This window comes from Delphinapterus leucas, chromosome 19 (genome assembly GCF_059928025.1).
Source record: "Delphinapterus leucas isolate spDelLeu-1000000601 "Yukka" chromosome 19, BTC_Dleu_Yukka2, whole genome shotgun sequence".
NCBI lineage: Eukaryota > Metazoa > Chordata > Mammalia > Artiodactyla > Monodontidae > Delphinapterus > Delphinapterus leucas.
This window is the reverse complement of record NC_143147.1, coordinates 38,966,174-38,986,727: the sequence shown is the minus strand read 5'-3', so window position 1 is coordinate 38,986,727 and position 20,554 is coordinate 38,966,174. Positions and strand designations below refer to the sequence as shown.

General features: G+C 40.8%; 1 protein-coding gene across 1 annotated transcript; it reads left to right on the top strand.

The window, feature by feature from the left end:
- Nucleotides 1-1,787: 1,787 nt before the first annotated feature.
- On the top strand, nt 1,788-15,291 carry COIL (coilin). The gene is made up of 7 exons (XM_022552638.2): nt 1,788-2,062; nt 6,105-7,209; nt 7,335-7,421; nt 7,919-7,966; nt 9,848-9,917; nt 12,604-12,692; nt 14,347-15,291. Exons 1-7 carry the CDS (start codon nt 1,818-1,820, stop codon nt 14,455-14,457), a joined length of 1,755 nt encoding a protein of 584 aa, XP_022408346.1. The 5' UTR covers nt 1,788-1,817; the 3' UTR covers nt 14,458-15,291.
- Nucleotides 15,292-20,554: the final 5,263 nt, after the last annotated feature.

Genomic DNA, 20,554 nt, shown 5'->3' with positions numbered 1-20,554 from the left:
GTTTCCTCCAGCTATTATTAAATTTAGATTAACTTTAGGGAAACATGTAGTGGATTCTGCTGTAAATCATGTCCATAACAGCAATCATTCATACAAAAAATGTAACAATGCCCTGAACTTGAGAACCCAGCTTCATTTTATTGGGATTAACTCTTCTTTCTTAGATGTTGATGTGCTCTTCCAATTCTATCAAATGAATATTTATAAACATAATTGATTTCAACTATCAGATTAAATTGCTAATAAATCTACATGTAAGAGTTTTATATGGATGATTATATATGGATGATTTATAGGGATGATTTATATATAATCATCCATCTCTCTATCCATCTGTCATCAATATACAGGTCTTTGATCATAATCCCCATTTTTATGAATTGTCATTTTTACCCCCGTTTCATCTAAGTTTAGCTCCATAGACAAGGCACCTCTAATTGTAAAAGTAAGTGGAATAATAATCACTTAAATCTTAGTAGAGCCTTCCCAGATATTGAGAAAGTGAACAACTCTAGCGACTGGGTAAACACTTTCTTTGAAAGTCAGGTGATTCCCAGTTCTTTGTTTTTAACATTATTGAACCTAACTGAATTGTTGGCTGAAGGAGTACTGAAAATAATTTTTAACAAACGATCTCTAGGTGATTTTAGCATGTAAGTTGGAAAGAGTTTTAAGGAATTGACTGATATAGCCAATAACATAAGTCCTTCCATTCTTATCTACTTACATAAATGAACATGTTTTCTCAGGACGTCACATCTATAAAAACAAAAAATAAGTCCAGAATTGATGGGGAGCCCTGTCTCATTTAGCAATATCCATTCACAGAGACTTGGACTAATTAAAAAAACCCACACAGACCTCCATTTATTTTATTAATAGATATGGTCCATGTCCATTTTATTTTCTCCGTTTAATAATTATGTAACAAAATGTGTGGCGTTTTATGCTATTTTGATCAATTGTGTACCTCTAATAATAGTAATAACTCAATCCAGAAGACCTAGAGCATTAGGGTCACAGGAAAATAAAACTTAAAAAAAAACTTTTTAAAACGTATCTACTGACTGCAAGGTATTAGCCACGTACTTAGTCCAGTGACCCTGGGGAAGTTACTTAACCTCTCTGAACTTTTTGTTTTTTTTTAATCTTCAAAATGGGAATAATAATAGCTTATAATTCATACCTTTGTAATGAAAACTAAAGGAGTTAATATACTATGTGGAAGAAATGGAATGGAAATTCAAGTGATGTAAAACTTCTGATTCACTTACCTAAGAGTTAATAAGAGGACTATTTTTTATATTTTAAAATTTGCATGGTGGTAGGTATTAAACTGCCAAGGTATTTAAATTCCACTGAATACTTTGAAAAGAGTGATTAATGGTTTTATTTTAAAATGTCAATATTTACAATACATTAGGAATTACATCTTTTGCAACTCTGTATGATGAAACATTTTGTAAACTAGATGCATTGGGAGTTACGTTTTTGAAATTATTTTATGTATATGAGCAAATATCTTAGAAGAAGACCACAGCTGAGCAGTGCTTGTTTATCTAGAGAGTTGCCTAAATTCGGACCCTACGTAGGGCTCAGCAGGAAAGGAATAAAGGCATTTCGCTTATTCTCTTCCCTGGCCCTGTCTTGAGCGGACCTGAATCAATCCCGCTCCGCGTTCTCGTCATTCACAAAGCCTGGAGCAGCCGTTTGCCACCAAAAGGTGGCACCCGTGAACAGGCTCCAGGGGGCGGGCCCCGAGCACGCCTCTCGGCGGCCCCGTGGAGTCTCTAGGCTTCCGTTGCGCATCGAGCAAGATGGCAGCCTCCGAGACGGTTAGGCTACGCCTTCAATTTGATTACCCGCCGCCCGCCACCCCGCACTGCACGTCCTTCTGGCTTCTCATCGACTTGAACAGATGCCGAGTAGTCACGGATCTCATCAGTCTCATCCGCCAGCGCTTCGGCTTCAGTTCTGGGGCCCTCCTGGGCCTCTACTTGGAGGGGGGGCTCTTGCCCCCCGCCGAGAGCGCGCGCCTGGTACGAGACAACGACTGCCTCAGGTGCGCGGGCGGGATGGGGGCACGGCGGTGGGGCGCCGGGGACGAGCCTGCGCACGTCCGGGGGCGCCTCCGGCGTCTGAAGACCGCGTGTGGGTGTGGGTCCGGGTGAGGGTCAGGGTGAGCTGGGGGAGGGGGGCTGTCAAACTGCACTTCCGTGAACCCCGGAGATTCTGATTGGTCCAGTCAGGTTTGGGGCTCAGGAGTCTGCATTGTAACGAGCATCTTTCCCCGGGAAGCTTCTAATGCAGAAGGTTGGTGGACCACACTTGGAAAAACCCTGATCTTGGGTGTGGGCAGGGCCCGCGTTTCTTCCAGCCTTGACTTAGCAAGCGCTCACTTAGCCGGGCACTGTGTTAGGTGCGCGGGGTGCCGGGCGTGCCTGAGACCCGGCCTTCCCCTGGCAGTTCGCAGGGTCAGGTGCCGGAGACCCAAGCAAACGGACCCAAAGTCATGTTTTCTTCACCGCTTGCAGCGTGTCCAATCTCAGAGCTCCTGCGATACCCCCTGGGACTAGTGGGCGTCATTCAGTGTCTCACCTGGGTTCACTTAAATAGGTGTTTGGAACCTTTTGGGTTGTGGATTGGGAAACAAAATAGTTTTAAATATGCTTTTAAAAGAAGTTTTAAAAGATGATACTGAGATGAGTATCAAGGAGCGGTTGTGGTGTAAATTGCTCACGTGTGGCTGATTTATCTCAATAAAATGGTGATTTCAGTTCGGATTCATATCTTGGACTGATTTATTCAGGGCTTCTTTTTAAAAGCTTCATCTACAGTGAAAAAAATTCTAGAGTTGTGAACCAGGCTACTTACTTCTGCTTGCCATTTGTTGCATGTTGAATATTCCTTTCCCCAGAGTATGTCAGATTCATAAGATTTCTTCAGGGCATCAGGGAATTTAACTTGGAACAACTGCTACATCTTTGAGCATAAATGGAGTAAATCAGGAACACTGATTTACTAATAATGTTTAGCTGTTTCCAGTGACAATTTGAAATAATCCAAGTTTCAGAAAGAGGTCTTTTTCCTTTTTATTCACTGTGAAATAGATCTCCATTCTCTCTGCAATTCAGGGACTATTTAAATATTGCAGTTGTAAGGACTGCATCCTCTCCTGTTAAGTTTACTTTCTGATCTATCTCCTGTCTAATGAATTAATAACTTGCTGATGGCTAACTGCAGTTATACTTCATTTAATGAATCGTCTGGAAATTAGACCCTTTATAATGAAGTCAACAGTGTCAAAAGCAAACCATGAAAGCTGTTATGGGAAATAAATACAGCACAATGGCAGGCAGAATTCCTCCTAAACACCAGAATGCACGATTGCATATGGCAAGAAATACCTCTGCAGCTAGCTTCAGTGGTAAATGGGGCAGACCTTAGGAAAAAGTTGAATTTGGAAAAGTTTTGTATGTTTTCGTGGTTTCATGTCCATAGTCATTCTCTGTCTTCCCCTGACAGACTCACTTTTCTTCAGAGCTACAGAAGAAAACAGTTTCTTTTCTCAAAGGTACCCAGTATTGTTGGAGTAGACCAAAATAACTAGTTTTGTGCTTCTGTATATTATGTTCTTGTGTCATGTGGAGTGGATAATTATCTGACTGGATAATCATACCAGGTTTTGCTGCTAAGTGCAGAAGATGGTTGAAAAGAAGAGATCATCGTGGAACACAAATGGTCAGCGAATTTCACAGTACCTTGAAGGTTGGATAGCCTCGTACAGTTGTGGAGGCAAAAGCTACCCTGACTTGGTGAAGGGATGAGTTTGACCAGCAGAAGAATTCTGTTGGGATTGCCAGGAGTGCTGAGAGAGCTCTCATGAGGAAAAGCGGAGCCTGGCTGTGGGAATCCTGAGAACTAGCCCTGGAGGCGCAAGCATCTCCACACTTGTGTGCCATGGCCACTTCCTCACAGCCCCTTCTTTTGAGCCCCCAGAATCTGACTTCCTCTGCCCCCAGGCTGCTAACGTGGAGCTCCTCAAGGCGGTCTCCATCTCCCCTGGGAGGAGGAAGTGTTCCCATTTGCCTGGAGCCCCATCCATCTGCTAGGGCTGCTCTAACAAAACACCACAGGCTTAAGCAACCGAAATTTCCCTCTCACAGTTCTGGAGGCTGGAAGTCCAAGGTTAAGTGTTGGCAAGTTTTGTTTCTTTTTGAGGCCTCTCTGCTTGGCTAGTAGGTGTCTCTCTTCTTACTGTGTCCTCACATGACCTTTTTTTCTGTCCTCAGAAAAAGGCACGTGAACTGGTGTCTCTTTGTGTGTCCAGATTTTCTCTCTCATAAGGACACCAGTCGGATTGGATTAGGGCCCCGCTCTTAACGGCCTCATCTTAACTTGATTACCTCTTTAAAGGCCCTGTCTCTAAATACAGTCACATTTAGAGGTACTATGGGTTAGGTCTTCAGCATAAGAATTTTGAGGGGACACAGTACATCCCATAACACCCCCTGAAGAGAGCTTCACAGAGGCCTGGCTGCAGCACCTGGAGAGCGACCAGCTGGAGTGAGCTCTCCCTGTTGAAGAGTCATTCTGTGAGGAAACAGAATGCCTTCTCTCCTCTGTCACTCTTTTGACTCTGCGGCATTTAATACTGATTATTAAATGCTGAACATTAAAGATGAGCTCTCATTTCATGTTGCTGTGATTAGTGGCTCCTTGGATAGCCAGCCAAGCCCCTCTTGATATGTCTGTGAGGCCGGCAGTGGGAGTGAAGAAGACAGAGCACCTGAGCCAGGCTGAGGGCAGTTTGGTTTCCTGAAACCTCGGGAGCTGGGAAGCCCCAGCAGGCATTTTTAAACACCCACTATGTGCTTGACATTGACGACACTCACTCAGCTCTCTGTCACTGGGCTGTGCCTATTAGAATTAGCTGTTGCCGGTTCATGGAGGAACAGAATTCCTTTACTATAGTGAAATGATTTTGGATGAACTGTATATTAGAGTTCTCCAGAGAAACAGAAACAATAGGAGGTGATATAGATATAGACATAGCTATAGCTCTAGGTACAGAAATGAGATTTATTATAAGGACCTGACTCATGAGATTATGGAGACAGAGAAGTCCCAAGATCTGCAGTCGGCAAGCTGGAGACCTGGGAAAGCTGATGATAAAGTTCCGGCCCAAGTGCAAAGGCCAGGAAAGCAGATGGTGTGTTTCAGTCTGATTCCTAGTCTGAGGCAGAAGTTCTTCTGACGTCCCAGCTCAAAGACTGGCAGGCAGGGAAAGCGGATTCCCTCTTGCTCAGCCTTTTATTCCGTTCAGGCCTTCAGTGGGTTGGGTGAGGGCCATTCACACTGGGACCATCTGCTCACAAAGGCAGTCTATTTAGTGTACAAATTCAAATGTTAATCTGATCCTGAAACACCCTGACAGACATGCCCAGAACAATGTTTAACCAAATATCTGGTCACCCCAGGGCCTAGTCAAGTTGGCACATAAAATCAATAATCACCAAATGTTATGGAATTTTACGATGGCTGTCAGTACCCCAGAGAACATAAATTATAAATTGTTCGGTGTTTTCCTAAATTTAAGCACAATAAAAATGAAATCTGAGTTTTAAAATAGTAGCTTACAGTTAAAAACAAAAATGGATAGTTAGCATTATCACCATTTAGCGTAGGCATATAATGTAGTGGAAAGATTGTGAACGTTGACGTTACACAAACAGGTTTGAATCCTATTTCTGTGGCATATTAGCTGTGGATCCTGGGCAGTTACTTGTCTGAACCGTAATTTTGTGATCTGTTTTAAAATGAAAGATACTTACTTCATGGTCGTGTTTAGATTAGAGAAAATCTATAGGAAATGTTTAGGATGCAGTAGTTGATCAATAAATAAAATTAGTCATTTGCAAGTTGACCGTAAGTGATGCCATATAGGCCATTTTGTTAAAAAGAGTCTTTTGTCCTTAAGCGATTTGACATTTTTTCATTGCCTGATGACAGTGACAGTTTGCAGTCCTCTTAGTATATAACTACATCCTGGAGACATGCTTATGAATTACTTACTAAAGCTTTCTCTCTTGTTCTTTTGATAGAGTTAAATTAGAAGAGAGAGGAGTTGCTGAGAGTCCTGTAACAGTTAACAATGGTGATAGTACTCGTTTATTATCTAGAAAAGCAAAGAAGCGGGCATTTAAGTTGGAGGAAGATGAAGAAACCGAACTAGATTACAAAAATTCAAAGAAGCGTTGGAAGAGGCATGAGAACAATAACAGTGAGAAGACCTTGGATCTAGAACCAAAAGCTGTCACAGATCAGAGTGTGAGTAAAAAAAACAAGAGGAAAAAGAAAGCCACAAGTGGTGTAGTGGATGCTGATGGTGGAGAGACCGAAAGAAAATCACCAAAGAAAACGGAGAAATGTGAATATAAAAAGCAGGCAAAGACTCCCAAGTCTTCTAAAGCACAGGCAGTGAAAGAGTGGACCATCCTGAAGTACAGTCCTCCAAAAGGTCCTCCTGCTAGAAACAGCCTTGTGAAAGCCAAAAGAAAAGGTGGCCCAGGCATTCGTACAAAAGAGAGTCCCGACTCCTCCTCAGAGTCTGAGTCTCATCATGAATCAACCAGTGATGGTCTCAGCAATGTCATCTTGGGGGTCACACATTCCCCAGAGAAAATCTCGACTGAAGTATCAAAGGAAGGATCCTCTACGAAAACCACAACTGCGAACAAAGGGGCTGCAAATACTGGTTTTACCTCTACCCCCATCAAGGGCAAGACCTCCAGAACATCATCTTCTAGTTCAGACTCTAGTTCAGAGTCAGATGACCAATGTGTGACGTCAAAGAGTACCCCGGTGTGTACTGCAGATTTCTTAAAGACTGTAGGTCTCTTTGCAGGAAAACGTTGTCCAGGGCCATCCTCACAGGTTCCAAATGCTGCTGGATGGAAGCAGTCGGACTCAAATGGTGGCAGACAGGCCCTTGGTCCTCCTCCCAATGTGACTCTCCCCATCACTTTGGGAAGAGGTTGGAGTAGGGGAGAGGACCTTCTTTCTTGGAAGGGAGCGAGGGGTCGGGGTATGCGGGGCAGAGGTCGAGGACGAGGGCATGCTGTTCCCTGTGTTTTAAATAGAAATGCTGATTATCAGAAGCAACAGCAGTTGAATGAAATGGTGACGAACTCATCTACTGTTATCCAGGTAAGTATTATTTATTGTGAGTTTACCTCTTCCCCTTTCCTCACGTAGTGTTTCTGGAATTGATGTCATGGGTTCACAGTTTCTCACTAGTAACAAAATCACATGACTAATATACTGTTTTTCAGAATCCCATAGAGACACACAAGAAGGACTACAGTCTCTTACCGCTTTTAGCAGCTGCCCCTCAAGTTGGAGAAAAGATTGCATTTAAGGTATATTTTTAAAAAACAGCAATAGTTACAACAAAAAAGATTATTCCCCCCTAAATAAACGTACTCATTAACATGTCAGGTTACATTTATATTTATAATTTAATATAAATTATATTAATAAAATTTAATAAATTTATTAAACTACTTTATATTAAATCATATTTATAATAACTCTTCCTGGATCATATCTTTCGTGTTCTCTTGCCTAGCATGTAGTAGGTGCCTAGTAATTGTTTTCTGAATGAGTAGAAATGGCTCAGCCTGGTGTCTGGAACATAGCAAGTGCTCAATAAAAAAAGCCTCTACATATCACCCCAAAAGCCTCCGAAACCCCAAAAAAAACTTTCCTACTGGAACCCCTGTTTTGCCCCAGGTTCATGGTAGGGCTCCCAGAGAGGTGGAGTGGGCACCCCAATACTGCGTGTTTTGTTTTCTCAGGAGTAGGGGAAAGGTGCCACAGGGCATGTGTATTTGTGAGTTTTTTTCTTCTTTTTTAGCTTTTGGAACTAACATCCGATTATTCTCCTGATGTTTCTGACTACAAGGTAAGGTTCTTTATTTTAAAGTAATCAAATGTCAGTATATTAAAGAAGCTAAAGTCATGTTTAATACTGCTAATATGGATAATACGGATTTTTATGGAGTAAATAATGTCATAAAGTAGAAAAAATATTTTCAAAATGTAAACTTTTTGATAGTATCACTTTGAAGTCTCCCAATGTTATTTTTCTTAATACTTGGGAAGAATATAGAATGAGAATGACGAATTTAATTTTTTTTTTATTACTCATTTATTTCTAATCAGCTTAGATACACAAAGTTATTTGAGTACCCCTCTCCCATGATCCTAAACTTTGAAAGAGAAAAATAGATAGCTCTCAGCCAGAAAATTTGATTATTTTCAGCAGAGGAATCTACTTCATATATTTGTGCATTACTACTGGTTATTATCATCTAATATGGTTTGTTTTGCTTTACCAGTTAACCACTGGTAATTCACAAATACTGTCCTTGGAATTTACTCACTTAATATTTGTATGGGACTTCATGTTGGCATGTGAACTTTATCACAGTTCAGTAAAAGTTTGACTCAATCAGTAATTACATGTTTCCTTCCCTTTCTCATGCATTCAAAATTTTGCTGAGAATCTTGTTAAAATGCATACTTTCTTATTTTGATGTGAGATTCAGAATGTAAGTTCATTTTTTTAAGGGAATAATTGATAACGTTAATATAGTGATACGGATAAGGTATAAGAAGATTTGATTCAATCTGAGTTGATCCCTAGGTAGCCTTTTAAAATCTTGGTAAGAATCTTTCTTCAAAAGCAGGCTAGAAGAAGAATCAGTTCATGAAGGGATTTGGTTGGTTAGTTCTGGGTAACTGGTGTTTTATCATCTTAGCCCCTTAATATAGGTGACCACATAACTTATATAAATCAGAACACTTGTGAGTGAAAAGGATGAATATTGTATTAATAATTATACTGAAAGGAAATGTAAATGGACCTGTCTTGGGCAAACCAGGATGTTTTTTCACCCTGCCATAGATAACTAATTCAATTCTGTGGTACATGAGGAAATGGAGATAAACATGAATTGGTATGTCCCACAGCCTCTACCAATTGTTGATTCTAGATGATATTGATTTTTTTAAAACTCATATTAAATGGATGTTGGTCATTATAGTTATCATCTTGGTAAGCTATTTGCTTACTTTATTTCCCAGTGTTTTTAGAACTTTTTTGAAGTTGCTTTCAAAACCTTTCAAGGGTGAAAATCAGTATCACTTTTTTGCTTTGATGTCAAGTACTTTTATCCAGCTAGATCATTGGCTTTATTCATTAAGCTTGTCTTTAAAAGTCAAATCTACCTTCAAAGAATGTAGTCTCCTCAGCCTCTAACCTGTCTCATTTGTATCCGTGGAATTTTAATTTATGGAGGTGACTGAGTGATGATACAGAGAAGTCAGTGCTACTGAGAAAGGAATTTATTACTTACATTTCCCGAGAGAAGAGGGGGATGCCACACCAGGCAGGACCACAGGGGACAGCACCTGGTTGTGGCTGGGAGGCAGAAGCAGGAGGGAGGAGCTTTTATTGGGGTTTCCTTGGTGTAGGCAAGGCAGGGTGAGGGAGACAGCTTAGGATCAGCTAGTCTGAATAAGTAGCAGGCTGTTGGCTATAGGGGCTGTCCCTGTTTGGTACCTGCTCCTGGGATGATTGAGACCAGGGGAAATGCTGGCTTGGTATGTAGGAGTTTTATTTCAAATGCATGTTGATTTATTTAAAAACTTTTTTTGTTGAGATAAAACCCACATAACAAAACTCACTGTTTAACTGTTTTAAAGTGTGCAATTCAGTGGCTTTAGTATATTCATAATAGTTGACATGTTGATTTTTGACTTGAACTTTTGTTTTTGAAAGGAAGGAAAAATATTAAGCCATAATCCGGAGACCCAGCAAGTAGATATAGAAATTCTTTCATCTTTACCTGGTGAGTGTTCTGGAAAAGAATTTGGCAATGTAGGCTCTTCACATCTGCACTGGTTTCTAAACAGCTTTCACACGCAGGCGCTGCTGTCTGCCTTGGCCCCCATGGCTGCCTGGCGCTCTGCATACCTCTGTCAGCACAGAGCGGCCGGGAGGGTGGGTGCTGCACTGCCACAAGTGGAGGTGCGTGTCTACTAAGAGTTGTTGGGTTTGTTCCCAGAGCTGTTAGGCGAGTTGTTCTTGTTACTGTAGTTATGTAGTTTCGTAAAATTACATAAATTGATGAAAATTGATGGCAAAAAAAATTACGTCTGTGAAACCTAAGTTGAATGCTCACTCAGGATTGTTACTGAAAAATTTGCTTTTGAATTATATGTGGTGGGTCAGCTATAAGAGATTGGGAGGAATTTGGTAAAAATCTGTGAAGATTCTACACTTACATTGTGTTGCTAGCTTTTGTATTCTTTTTTTTATTATTATTCATTCTTGCATCACTTTAAAAAAACCCTCAAAACTCAAAAATTGTGGAAATTACATATATACATTAAGGATATGATTTATAAAAGAAAGACAGCTCTAGTTGGTGGACTTATAAGACCTGCTAGCTCTGTTTCAAAAGATTGGCAAATGAACATACTTCTGTGTGTTAAGTCAAAATAAAATGTCTAAAGTGTAAGTGTATCCACACGCTCACACATTATTTTAAATGGTTCCCTGCTTTATCCCTGATTCACCCCACCCATTTTTGGTTCTGAAATCCTGGAATAAGAGGGCTTTTACTGTATATGGCTTAACTGGGGTTGTGTTTGCAGGGGTCCCCAGCCAGGGAGTAGAGGAGATCTCTTTTTCTTTAGCAGACTCTAAGGAATTTATTATTTTCTGTTCGTGTTTAAATAAGGTAGTGAGTAAAAGATTCAAAACTCCAGTACATAGAAATCATTCAAAAAGGTTTTTCAGAGAAACCCCTGGTCGGGGAACAAAGATCACACAAGCCGTGCAGTGCAGCCAGAAAACACACACACAGACACACACACACACACACACGGACACACGCACACAGACACACACACACACACACACACAGACACACACACACACACCTTCCACTGGTTTTCCAGCTTTCTTCTGATTAGGTTTCATTTGAAGAAATCCCTCTTCTTTGGAATGGTGGACAGAGGTTTGTCCATGATCAAATTTTGTGGACACAGCCTGATCACTTCTTGTCAGGTGATTGACAGTGATGACATCCAATTAGAACTTTCCTTTTTGGGAGCATCAAGAAACACTTTATCTGTTTTCTAGCAAAAGTACAGGTAGTCCTCACTTTGCATGGTTCTAATATACATGAATTTCAGTTACCATGATTTAGTTAAATAAAACCAGCTCCCCGGTGACATTGGTATGTTAACTGTTAAAAGTAACTGTATAGAGTACCGCTAGCTCTCCTGTCCACAAATCACTGCATAAATAACACATGGCCATGTGATTAGTGACAAGTCACATCACTTCTTTCAAAGTCTTTTGGTGGTTGGTCACGTGCATCTGTTACTCAATTCCCATAACACAGCAAAGTGTGTAGTTGTGCTGCTTCCTTGTCTCTCAGTGATAAATCCACGTAACATAACACTTTACAAAAATGGATAATTGAAATAGGGAATTGGCCAACAAAGATGAAAGCACAGCAAAGAAACAAAAAGTGATAATGCTAAAAGTGACATCCAAATCGAGTTTAAGTGAAATCATAGAAGAAGTAGCTCACTGTGGGAATGTTGACATTGAGCTTTATGTGAGCTTCTTGACGTCAACGAGGAAAGTGGTTGTGATGAAAGGGATGAGGATGTCCTAGAAGTGACATCAGCAAAAACTTCGCAAAGCTGTGAAAAACTCTCAGAGCTATTTCATGACGTTAAAAGCTCAAAGAATAACAAACAGAGGAGTATGACAGTTATGTAAGGCGTAGAAAAGGTTCTCACTGTGTACTGTGGTTACATGACAAGAAGGTGAGCACTGCTTAAAGTACCCTTGATAAGTTTCTTACAAAGACATAGAACACTTTAATTCTCAGTATTTCTGCTTTAAATTAGATCCGTGTACTACATAAATAGCAGTTGTAGTATTTTTTCATTTCCCTATACAGTAAAGGTTTTAAAGTTTTGACAAAAAATTTTAAAGATCATGAGACAATCATAAGTTTTCCCATTGATTAAGATTGTTTTGCATGATTTCAGCCTGCATGGTCACTTTAACGGTCCCACCCTACCATGTAAAGTGAGGACTGCTGTATTACCAAGTAGTAAGCCTGTGTGATTTCTGAGGATACAGCAAGATATAAAAACTTGGCAGAATTCACATTACCTACCCTTGTTGAAACATACCAGCTATTTTGGGGATTATCTTGTGGTTACACGTTCTTTTCCGGGATTACTAGTGGTAGCGGATCAAGCTCATTTCTTTTTGATGAAGGAAAGATTGTCACTGATCAGTAGCCGAGAAGCTCCCGTCTTTTGATGCAGGGTTTTCGAAGGCTCTCCCGTCACTGAGCACTCCATACTTTCATGTGTGTCGCCAGCCTCCACATCAATGGACAGTGTGTTTGTGGTTGTTTTTCTAATGATATGAATTCCCTGTAGAGGAACATTTCACTGCTGGGAAATGACTTACTGTCTCTCCTTCCTACCGTCTGCTTTCAGCCGTGAAAGAACCTGGGAAGTTTGATCTGGTTTATCACAACGAAAATGGAGCTGAGGTAGTGGAGTACGCGGTGACGCAGGAGAAGAGGGTAGGCGCGCTTCTCTTCTTGGGATTTGCTTGGTCGTCCACGCTCTTGACTGGCCACTGGTGGCCTGGAAGGGGACACTGCAGCTTCCTGAACTGCCTGTGTTAAAATCATAAAGGATCTCAGCCTTGGGGGATCTCTGTCGTGCCTGCAGGGTGGCTGTGACGGTGCCAAGTGCCAAGTTAGGGTGCCATCTTGAACGTCAGAGAGCCTATAAGACAAGATGCACAAATAAATCTCATTTAAGAGTGTACAGTTGCATAAAATCAGTTTTGGGAGTTCCCTGGTGGCCTAGTGGTTAGGATTCTGGGCTTTCACTGCCATGGCCCTGGTTTAGTCCCTGGTCAGGGAACTGAGATCCCACAAGCCATGTGGCATGGCCAAAAATCAAAATCAAATCAAATCAAATCACAGTTTTATAAGGGTGTCAGTAGAAAAGAGTAGCATTTTAAAAACAAAAGTACACATAAATGTACAGCTTGGGCGATTTTCACCAATGAACATACCCCATGTAGTAACCAGCACCCAGATCAAGAAATAGCACATGAGCAGCCCCTCCAGAAATCTCCATCACGCCTCCTTGCACTTACTACTACCTCTCAAACGTTAACCATGATTCTGACTTACAACAGCACAGGTCATTTTGAAGAATGACGTGAAGTGATGAAGCTGTCTTTTGATTTTGTTTCGGTCCTTAAATTTCCATTTTAGGAAGTATATGGTTTAGAGCTTTGTAGGCAGCAGACTTGCAGAGTTGCTGGAACGGCTGCCTCATTAGAGTATGGTAGCATTAAAGTGAGTAGAATTTATAGTTAAGAAACCACTTCTTAAGGTGTTTATACTTGAAATGTTATGATAGTATTCTGAGTTTTAGTACTGCGGAGGCACGTTTTATCTGAAATGTGAATTTGTGGAAACCCTAAGCTGACTGTATGTTTTGCTTCGTCTTTGGGGTAGATGCCACTCAGGGATTTACTCCAAAAGCACATTTTTAGGGTCTGTGGTAGGCCCAGCAGATATTGCCCAGTCTCCTGTACTTCTTCATTTGCAATATATGCAGCCCCACTTTTTTGTTGAAATGTATTCTTGGAAACTACATTGGAAAATTAAACGTTGAAGGCTTTCCTCTTGGAGGCCTTACTAAACAGCAGCCTGAAGTAGGGCCTGTAATTACCTTTTTTGACACTAGATGGCTCTCATTATTCATATGGCCAACGTTAGCTTTGCTTTCTCTTGGTAAAATGTGAAATACCTCCTATTTTTAGGCAGCACAGGAAAAGAACTACAGAGCTGCACAAAAGGGCATCAACAGTATAGTGATAACCTTCCTGGGCCACATCTGCCTCCCGGGAGGTCTGTGGGCTGCCTTTCCACAGAGGCTTGCTGGGCAAATCCTCCTGACCGCTTTGTAACCAGCTGCCCTCCCCATACAGCCCCTGCTCTAAATCAAAGAAAGATGAAGTATGTTTACTGTAAAATTTAGCTGCATTCTAGGTAAACAAGACCTTCTACCCTAATTGAACTGAGTTTACTGGGACTCAAATTACTCCAGGTCTTCAAGCATTCTGCATAAATGGAAATTGACTTTTTAAATGACTAAAATTCATACGACCTCAAAATGAAGTCTCTAAACTGAATATTTTCTGTTTTTCCTCAGATCACCATTTTCTGGAGAGAATTAATTGATCCAAGACTGATTATCGAATCTCCAAGTAACACAAAGTGCGGAGCTTCCCTGAGTATGATCTCTCCACCTGATGGTTTATAAATGTCTTATTTGTGAAAGTGACTGTAACTTGAACTTCTTTTTTTTTTTTTAAAGAAAATTTGAGAGTTGTATGCATTTTTGGTTATCTTTACCGCGTAGGAAAAAATCTACCTCATCATTTAAAATAACATGGGTGTTGCTTTTTTAGACCTCTTTTTTTTCCGCAGGCTTAATTTTAGTAACAAAATTCAAAACATGACATTCTTCAGGCATTGTGTATAAAGCAGTATGTACAGTTTCTTCTCTTTTTTATTTTGTTTGACCATCAAGTAGCCATTGTCAGTAGGAGTTTATAATACCAAGTACAAAAAAGTGCTGCATTTCTTGTCTCAAGTAAGTTTTATTAAGTAATATTTTAAAACGTGAAAGCATGTTACTTGACTTAATTTTTTAACATTTAAGATGGTCCATTCAATATGGAACATCTTATACATTTCAAGTATTTTATACTTGTAATTGTCAAGAGTTAACCAGTAGTTGGGTTTATTGCAGGCAGTGAGTTAAGGAATCCTTTCATACTCTTTTCAACTTTCTTTAAAATGAAGGATTCTTAGGGCCTGTGGAGAGCAGTGGAAATAAGTATGTGTGCCTGGGGAAGAACTGGGGCTCCACTCGGGGGAGAGGCTCAGACCAGGGTTATCTTGCTACAAGATCCCGAGCACCTGGCTGAGTGGGCTGGAGTTAGGATCGTGAACAGAAACTTCCTTTTCTGTTATTATTCAGCACAGAACTAAAAAGGCTAAAATATATAGTATGAAAATTGTTTTCTTTTCACAAAACATCAGATCCCTCCTTCAGCTTTGCAGATTTTAAATAAAATCATATTGAACTAAACTTCCGTGCTGAGTCATCTTGTTCGGTTGAGTTTTGCAAATTGCTGTCTTGTTTTATAGTAGTGCAAAAGATTAAAAATTTCTGGAGCAAGGTTTGCCTTGACTAAAGACTCTGGTGTTGCAAGGTTTAGTCCAATGGAGTTTGTTAGATTTGGGAGCTATTGGACCAAAGGAGATGCTGTCCAGTTTTAATTTGCATGACATTGATGTGTATCAAAGTGTGTATTTATTGATTTGAGAGGTATGACTCCAGAAAGAGTGAGATTAACATGAATGATGGAATCTTGGCACTGGGTTTCTTGTGTAAGCATGCTTTCTTTCCGGGGTTTGGAAAACAAGACAAATAGTAAAGGCCAACAGGTGCATGAAAAAAAAATGCTCAACATCACTAATCTGGGAAATGCAAATCAAAACCACAGTGAGATATCACCTCACACCTGTTAGGATGGCTTTTATCAAAAAGACAAGAAATAACAATTGTTGGAAAGCATGTGCAGAAAAGGGAACCCCTGTGCGCTATGGGTGGAAATGTAAATTGATACATCCACTATGGAAAACAGTATGGAGATTCCTCAAAAAATTAAAAGTAGAACTACCATATGATCCAGCAATTTCACTTGTGGGTATTTATCCAAAGAAAACAAAAACACTGACTCGAAGTCAGAAAGAGAAACAAGTGCCGTATGCTAACACATACATATGGAATTTTGAAAAGCGGTACTGATGAACCTAGTGGCAGGGCAGGAATAAAGACACAGACGTAAAGAACAGACTTGAGGGCAAGGGGGCGGGGGAGGGGAAGCTGGGATGAAGTGAGAGAGTAGCATGGACGTGTATACACTACCGAATGTAAAATAGATAGCTAGTGGGAAGCTGCTGCATGGCACAGGGAGATCAGCTCGGTGCTTTGTGACCACCTAGAGGGGTGGGATAGGGAGGGTGGGAGGGAGGCTCAAGAGGGAGAGGATATGGGGATATATGTATATGTATAGCTGGTTCACTTTGTTGTACAGCAGAAACTAACACAACATTGTAAAGCATTTATACTCCAATAAAGATGTGAAAAAAAGCAAAACACTAACTCGAAAAGATATGTGCACCCCCATGTTCATTGCAGCATTGTTTACGATAGCCAAGATACGGAAACACTGATGTCCATCGATGGATGAATGGATGAAGAAAATGTGGTGTGTGTGTGTGTGTGTGTGTGTATATATATATATATATATATGTATATTCAGCCAGAAAAAAGAATGAAATCTTGTCATTTGTGATAACATGGATGGATCTTGAGGGCATTATGCTAAATGAATTAAGTCAGACAGAGAAAGACAAATAGCGTATGATCTCACTTATCTGTGGAATTTCAAAAAAACCCCAAACTTACAAAGAACAGATTGGTGGTTGGCAGAGGCAGGGGCTGGGTGGTGGGCAAAATGGGTGAAGGAGGTCAAAAGGTATAAACTTCTAGTTATAAAATAAATAAGTCCTGGGGATGTAAGATACAGCATGGTGACTGTAGTTAATACTGTATTGCATACTGTATTTGAAAGTTGTTAAGAGAGCAGATCTTAGAGATTCTCATCACAAGAAAAAAAATTGTTACTACGTCTGGTAACTAGACTTGTGGTGATCATTTTGCTACGTATACAAATACTGAATATATTGTACTCCTGAGACTTACGTTATATGTCAATTATACCTCAGTTTAAAAAAAATGATAACTACTAAACATTGACTAGAGCACAGGAAAGTGTTGACCTCAGGGTGTCTTTTCTTCAGATTATAATCAGTTTATTAGTCACCTTTTTCCTCTATGGTGGTGGTTTTCAAACTATGAATAGCAGTCTACTAGAAGAGTCATGGTATTGATTTAGTGGGTCATGACCTGCATTTTGAAAAATGAAATAGAATAGAAAAATAGTGCACCACATTTAGTAAATTTCAGTTTGCTTTATGAAAGACGTAATTTACATATAGCCATATGCCATATCCAGGTGTCCTGGATCACCATGTAAAATGTAAATGTATTTCTTACTGCTCGAAATCAGACATAATTTTCAGTTGTGGAAACTAAACAATACCGTTTATTCTAGGAGTGACAGAGAAGAGGAGAGGTGAAAACATAGGTGCTAGGCAAAAAGCCCATGCCAGGGACTGAATGTGCCTCGCTGCTCCTGGACTGGTGGTCCAGAAGCACGGTTCTTGATGCCAGCCAGTATTATTCTAGGATTATTCTCTGGGCTCACAGCATCTGACTCCTCTCAACTCAAAATTGAATAACTTGCCAAAGACCACCCAAGCAGAAGAGGGAGAGTCTAGTGTCATTTCAGAGCAGGATGGTGGCTGTCCCTAAAGAGGCTCTGCCTTGGCCTGAGTGTAAGCAGCGTCAGGGTGCCTGCCTCACTTTTCCCCCTGCTGCCTTTATCCTTGGGAGCTCATGTGAACCTCCTGGCTAATTACCTTTCTGGCCCCATGGCCCAGCTTTGTCCATCTTCACGTTGTCTCCTCACCATTAAGTTCTTTTTTCTTTTTTTTTTTTAATCAAGTGTTTATTGTTTTGGTTTGGATTAAAAATTTTAAAAAAAAACAGCTTTATTGAGTTATAACTGATATACCAAACTCTGCACGCATTTATTCAATTTGATAAATGCACACAGTTGTGGAACCATCACCACAGTCAAGGTAATGTCTGTCACCTCCAAAAGTTTCCATACACTTCTTTTTGGTTTGGTTTTGTTTTTTTGTTTTGTTTTGTACCCTCTTAACAAAAATTTTAAGTGCACAATACAGTATTTTTAACCATATTGTACAGCAGGTCTCTAGAATGCATTCATCTCGCATAACAAACTTTATACCCATTGAACAAGAGCTCCCCATTTCCGCTAGCTCCAGTCTCTGGAAACCACCATTCTCTGCTTCTGTGGGTTTGATTTTTCTAGATACCTTATGTAAGTGCAGTCATGCAGTATTTGTCCCTCTGTGACTGGTTTATTTCACTTAGCATAATGCCCTTTGGTTCATCTATGTTGTCACATAGGCAGGATTTCCTTTTTTAAGGCTGAATAATACTCCATGGTATGTATTACCACATAATACATACCATGGATGGACACTTAGGCTGTTTCCACATCTTGGCTATTGTAAATAATGCTGCAGTGGCCGTGGTCACTGTTAAGTTCTAAACTATTTTAGCTCTCAGCTGTTCAACTCTATATGGAAAGACTCTGACCCTGACTTGGTCCAATTTCACACTGGGTCTTTTTCCTCTTCTTGTGAAACCTTCAAGCTCTCCAGTTCAACTCGCGTCACTGATATGATTGGTCTCCCCTTTGCTGTCCTCATCTTGGACACTGTGATGGTAAGTTCATCACCTGTTAACTATTTTTTAAGCTACTTCCAAACCTGAACCGGTTGGGTCATTCACTCCCTAGTCCTTTAACTGTTCTGAAGGGATGACGTCACGGAAACTCTTTGCGCTGGTGAAAGAACTAGCCTGCTGGAGATGTAGGCACTATTTGAGTCCAATTTTCTTTCTTTTTTTAAACATTTTTTTAAAAAATTATTTTATTTTACTTTTTTTAAAAAAATATTTATTTATTTATTTTTGGCTGTGTTGGGTCTTCGTTTCTGTGCGAGGGCTTTCTCTAGTTGCAGCAAGTGGGGGCCACTCTTCATCGCGGTGCGCGGGCCTCTCACTGTCGCGGCCTCTCTTGTTGCGGAGCACAGGCTGCAGACGCGCAGGCTCAGTAGTTGTGGCTCACGGGCCTAGTTGCTCCGCGGCATGTGGGATCTTCCCAGACCAGAGCTCGAACCCCTGTCCCTTGCATTGGCAGGCAGACTCTCAACCACTGCGCCATCAGGGAAGCCCTTGAGTCTAATTTTCAATTCTTTATTTATATCTAAAAGCAGCTGTTCCAAACTTTCTCCTTCAAACCGCATCCCCGCCCCCCCTTCATGTCAAATAGACAGCTCTTGCTGTTGACAAAGATGAGGAGGGTGGTTGGTCGTGCCCCTCTCCTTGCTCTCTTCCCTTCACAGCAGTGACTGTTCTGGTTTGGTTTTCTTCCCTGGTGACTGATCTCAGCGCTTGCTTGCAAGGCCAGCTGTATCAGCCTCCATCCAATCAGGAGAGAGAGAGACCACACGTTAATTCAACCAGAGAACTACTAACTATAGCAGGGGCTGGAGTCATATATGAGGGGCAGCCACAATCCCTAGGGCTGAGATAGAGCTGCCAAGGAAGAGTCTGCAATACCCTCACCCCCTAGGTTGTGATCAGACCTTGTTGGGAGGGTTGCTGGATATCTGCCATCTTTCAAATCCTGACACATTTAATTATGCAGTATTTTAAAATTACACTTATTAATACTGCCAAGCACCTCATCTCATCAGAAAAGTCTTTAAGTAGTGGGAAGCTATCAGCTCACTATAGCAGATGGGAGTTTTCCAAAATTCTAATTTTTGCTTGAAAGCTCAAATTTTTTCATCGGCAACTAACACTGTCAGTTGTTCTTGAATTGAGAGGCTCACTTCATTCATTGTCAAGACAATGTCTGCCAATACCCATGTCAGAATGACCACTGATTTTCTGTCTGTACTTATTTCAAGTAACACTGGTGTTCCCTGAAAAATGGGGCAGTCCAGCTCACAATGGGACCAGTTGCACGAGTGGTTTTCCTTGAGACAACTGCCGTACTGTGGTATGCTGTGGAAACTGTGCCTTTAAGGGTCACGACTTAATAACAATTGTCTCTGCTCCATCAGGGACATTCTTAAGCGCAACTGGCTTTTTTTTTCTTTCCTACTGCGAGTGAGGCCAAGGACACCACTGACTAGATGGGTGCTCGAGTGCAGCAGTTTGTCGCTTTTGCAACCGTCATTGCAAACATCAAGATGTGAAAAGACAAATGATGTCTTAGGAGTTTTGACCTCACAGACCCCCGCCAAAAGCATCTAGAGGACCTGCAGGAGTCCACAGACTACATCTGGAGAACTGCTGTCATAGTGGAAAGAAAACGGGTTTTGAAATCCGAGTTGGGTCCTCATCTGAGCTGGGTGACAAAGGGTGAGTGTCTTCATTTGTAGAATGAGACTAACCCACCCTTAGATTTATAATGAAGTGTTAAAGTAATGCTTGAAAACGTTACATTCAGAAAGTATTGGTCTACTCTTAAGACTTTAGTAAGACTCAAAAGAAGCTAATTAATCAACTCTGGCGGATTCCCTGGCAGTCCAGAGGTTAGGGCTCCTTGCTCTTACTG

Coding starts and splice junctions, on each gene's coding strand:
- COIL (XM_022552638.2), top strand. CDS start 1,818: ATGGCAGCCTCCGAGACGGTTAGGCTACGCCTTCAATTTGATTACCCG. Junction 7,967..9,847: donor CTGATGTTTCTGACTACAAG/GTAAGGTTCTTT, acceptor TGTTTTTGAAAG/GAAGGAAAAATATTAAGCCA. Junction 9,918..12,603: donor AATTCTTTCATCTTTACCTG/GTGAGTGTTCTG, acceptor GTCTGCTTTCAG/CCGTGAAAGAACCTGGGAAG.